This window comes from Antechinus flavipes, chromosome 3 (genome assembly GCF_016432865.1).
Source record: "Antechinus flavipes isolate AdamAnt ecotype Samford, QLD, Australia chromosome 3, AdamAnt_v2, whole genome shotgun sequence".
Taxonomy (NCBI): Eukaryota; Metazoa; Chordata; class Mammalia; order Dasyuromorphia; family Dasyuridae; genus Antechinus; species Antechinus flavipes.
The window spans coordinates 556,596,929-556,601,104 of record NC_067400.1 but is presented as its reverse complement, the minus strand read 5'-3'; the positions used below and the strand labels follow the sequence as shown (position 1 = coordinate 556,601,104).

Sequence of the window (4,176 nt, the reverse complement as noted above, 5' to 3'; positions counted from 1 at the left end):
ATGATCCCAGCCATCACTAACACCACTGAAGAACCCTTCTATTTCATCCTTACTGGCATTCCAGGGTTTGAGGAATTGCATATCTGGATCTCCATCCCATTTTTCTGCTTATACATGATTTCTATGATGGGCAACACCTCCATCCTGGCCGTCATTTGGACAGAATCCTCACTCCACCAGCCCATGTACATGTTTCTTTCTATGTTGACACTAACTGACCTAGGTCTGACTCTCACTACACTGCCCACAGTCATGCGTCTCCTCTGGTTCAATGCTCGTAAGATCAGCTTGGAAGCCTGCTTTGTCCAATTTTTCTTCCTCCATGGCTTTTCTTTCATGGAGTCTTCAGTACTTCTGGCCATGGCCTTTGATCGCTATGTTGCCATCTGCCGTCCTCTCCACTATGCTTCTATCCTCACAGACACGGTTGTCAGCAGGATTGGGATGGCCATAATTATCCGCTGTGTTGTGGCAGTCTTGCCCCCTCTCTTCCTGCTCAAGCGGCTGCCTTTTTGCCAATCTCACAGACTCACTCACTCCTATTGTCTCCACCAGGACATGATTCGCCTGGTCTGTGGTGACACAACAATCAACAGCTGGTATGGCTTTGGACTAGTCATAGTTATCTATGTGCTTGACCCTCTCCTCATTGTTTTCTCCTATGTACTGATCCTTCACAGTGTCTTACATGCTGCTTCTCGGGCTGAACGCCTTCGAGCCTTCAATAACTGTCTTTCTCATATTCTGGCTGTATTTGTCCTCTATGTACCTATGATAGGACTGTCAATGGTCCATCGCTTTGCTCGGCATGCCTCCCCATTGGTTCATGTGGTGATGGCCAATGTCTACCTACTGTCACCTCCTGTGATGAACCCCATCATCTATACTGTGAAGACCAAGCAGATCCGTCAGAGTATACTCCGACTTCTATCTCGGAGGAAAGTGTATTAAGAATGGAGTTAAATATTGTAGTCACAAGAATAATAGCAGGCCAGGAAAAGAAAGAAATTGCCAAAATAATTGTTTTAACAATCTCTATGTCAGATTATTTAATGAAAATCTGACACATCTAGACATATGTTCAATTCTAGGACCCACATTTTTAAAGGATATTGATAAATTTGAAAGAATCTCAAACAAAGAATACCAAAAAACTTGGAGCAAGAGAATTTCCTCAACAAAACATTTGGGTTTAAGTAGAGACGATGGAACTCTGTTTGGAAGGAAAAAAGAAGAAATCAATACATGAAGGGAAAATAGGTCCCAGGGACAATCTTCAAAGGAGCAGTATAGAATTGTTTAAAATAAAATAAACTAAAAACAAAACCATAGAGTTGTAAGGATGCATGGAAGATTATCTCAATCATACCCAACTTGAATCTCTTCTACAACAACCTCAACATGTAATTATTTACACATATAAACTTTCAGATGTAGAAAACATGTTAACTTCAAAATAATTCATTCCCTTTTTGGAAAGCTCTAATTGTTTAAAATTGAAAGAATCATCTTCCTGGGTTCAAATCTGGCCTCTGATACCAACTGTGTGATCCTGGGAAAGCCACTTAACTCTGTTTGCCTCAGTTTCCTCATCTGCAAATTGAGCCAGAGAAGTAAATGGCAAACCATTCCAGTATTTTTGCCAAGAAAACCCCAACTGGGGTCATAAAAAGTTGGACATGGCTAAAAACAAACATAAAAATGAAAAAAAAAATCTTCCCATTATTCCTCACCTGTGACCAGGCAAACCAAGTTCTAACACTGATTATATGTGATTTTCATGATTAAGAAAGCCACTATTCTGGCTGTGATATGGACACCAGCCCATATATGTTTCTCTCTATGTTGGCACAAACTGACCTAGTATAACAGCAAGCCAGAGCCATTAAAATAGCTACCATAACCTCCTTAAATTTTCTCTTTTCCTGGCTTAACTGGTGTCATCAATCCTTAAATTTTCTCTTTTCCTGGCTTAACTGGTGTCATCAATCAGTCTTTGTGTATAATATGACCTCTCATTCCTTAAGTTTCTGCTTACCTTTCCATTAGTTTGCTTCAACTTGTCAATACTCTCCTCAAGATGGGTTTCTCAGAAGTCAACAAAATAATAGTGGCAAAGCTTCTGGAAAGTTGCATATGGATGGGCTTGGATTAAAATGTTAAGCAGCTTTTTTCAGCCTGACATAATGAAAAGTGGATTTGGAACCAGAAAACCTGAATTTGAATGCTGGTACTGACATTTTTTGCCATAATTGTACTTAATAACTATGTGACGATTCACATTATCTTTCTGATTCTCATGTCCTTCTGTGTTAAATGGGAATAATTACATTTATGTTGATTTTTTCATAGAATAACTGTTAGTAAATGCAATGATGTAACATTATATATGTTACAACACAGTTAATTTCATGCATATTTGAAGTTCTTTGTATAGCATAAAATGCTTCCTATCATCTGTTATTTCAATTTTTATTATCCTCCTTTCCTTATTAGAAAAATTGCTATCCTTAGTTTCCTCATCTGTAAACAATTTTCATACTTCTACATCCTTTACAAAGGTTTTATAAATAAATCATTTACTTACTCCCAGTTTGTCTTTGCTTTTTGACTTTTCTCTCCATTCTTTCTCTTTTACTCTTTTTCTTATTTTATTCTCCCCTTCCTCCCCTTCCCCTCCTTTCCCAGTCATAGAAGCAGCCTGCAATCAAATATATAACCACTAGGGAGCATGTGTTTCCTTCACTGACAATATCAAAATCAGAGAAAAATCCCTAGTGGGGCTACCAGAAGAGGCTTCAGCTGAAGCCATATTTTTTTGTTTGAAGAAAACCAGTACTGGGCAGAAAATTCTGGTATCTGGTTCCCCATGTTTCATGTCTCACTATGTGACCTTAGACAAGACTCCCATCCTCTCTGAGCCAAGAATAGTAGCAGAAAGAAAACCAAAAAAACCCAATAAAATTATCTTGAGTTGACAAAGTGCATCCTATTTCCCAAACTTTGCAGATAATTTTCATTTCAGTTCTCATTCAATGATCACTATAATTATGAATTCAAACTACAAGCAATTATCTTCTCCAAGTTGAGGATAGAGGAACTGAGGTCCTGAGAGCTTAATTGCATTTCTATCTTTTTTAAAAGCACATTTTATGGATGATGTTCATCTTTACATTAATCATTTCCAATGTTCCTTTGTTACAAAACTAACAAACAGGTACTCAACTCTACAATGGAATCCATATTCAACAATGTATACACATTCTGTCCTAGAAGTCTACCACGTTTCTGTTCAATCCAATCCAATTCATATTTTAACATATATATTAATTGCCCATAATGGTCAAAGAAATAGCTCTAGGCCAAGACACTAATTAATCAAATAATGTAAGAAAAGGAACAGTGGGCTGAATTGGGCTATATAGGATTGATTCCATCAGAGTCTTCTGAAGAGCGTTTTACTGGAGAGCTGAGATGTATCTGATGGATAGCTAGGATTTGAGGAGGGAAAATAGGATCCATTAAAAGTGAAAAAGCAGAAGATGCAGAAGAAAGACTGAGTCTAAAATAACGGAGCAGAGAGAAGGAGACCACGATGAAACTAGCTATTGATGAGGTGGTGCAGCTAAGGAAAATACAAATATGTGATATAGACCTAGGTTACCCTGTGGTTTTAATACTGAATAAATATTAGGGGAGCTGTAGGCATGGGGAACTCTCAATAATTCTGGGAGTAGGAGAGATATGAGTGAAGTGATTTTTAGGAAGTCTGGTCTGGCAACATGTTGAGCATGAACTGGAGGAGCAGAATGGATACAGTGAGAACCATTAAGTGGCTATTGCACAGTATTTAAGCAGGAAATGAGGTTAAGACAAGGGAAGTGATCATAAAACTTGAGAGAGGGCAAAATTCTAGAGAAGGAAAAAAGGATAGAATGATGCCTGTTTTTTGTTTTTTGTTTTTTTTTTCCTCTGAGACAATTGAGGTTAAGTGATTTGTGCAGGGTCACATGGCTAGGAAATGTTAAGTGTCTGTGGACAGATTTGAATTATCCAGCGTACCACCTAGCTTCCCCTTCATCCGTTGTTGTTGTTTTTTTTTTTTTAATACTAAACAAAACTATTTTTCTCTCTCTTCATCTTAGATTGACATTGCCCACAGTCACAGATCAGCAT

The 4,176-nt window shown here is 37.9% G+C and overlaps 1 protein-coding gene across 1 annotated transcript; it reads left to right on the top strand.

The window, feature by feature from the left end:
- Window positions 1–951, top strand: LOC127555324 (olfactory receptor 51Q1-like). The gene has a single exon (XM_051987552.1). It carries the CDS (start codon window positions 1–3, stop codon window positions 949–951), a length of 951 nt encoding a protein of 316 aa, XP_051843512.1.
- Window positions 952–4,176: the final 3,225 nt, after the last annotated feature.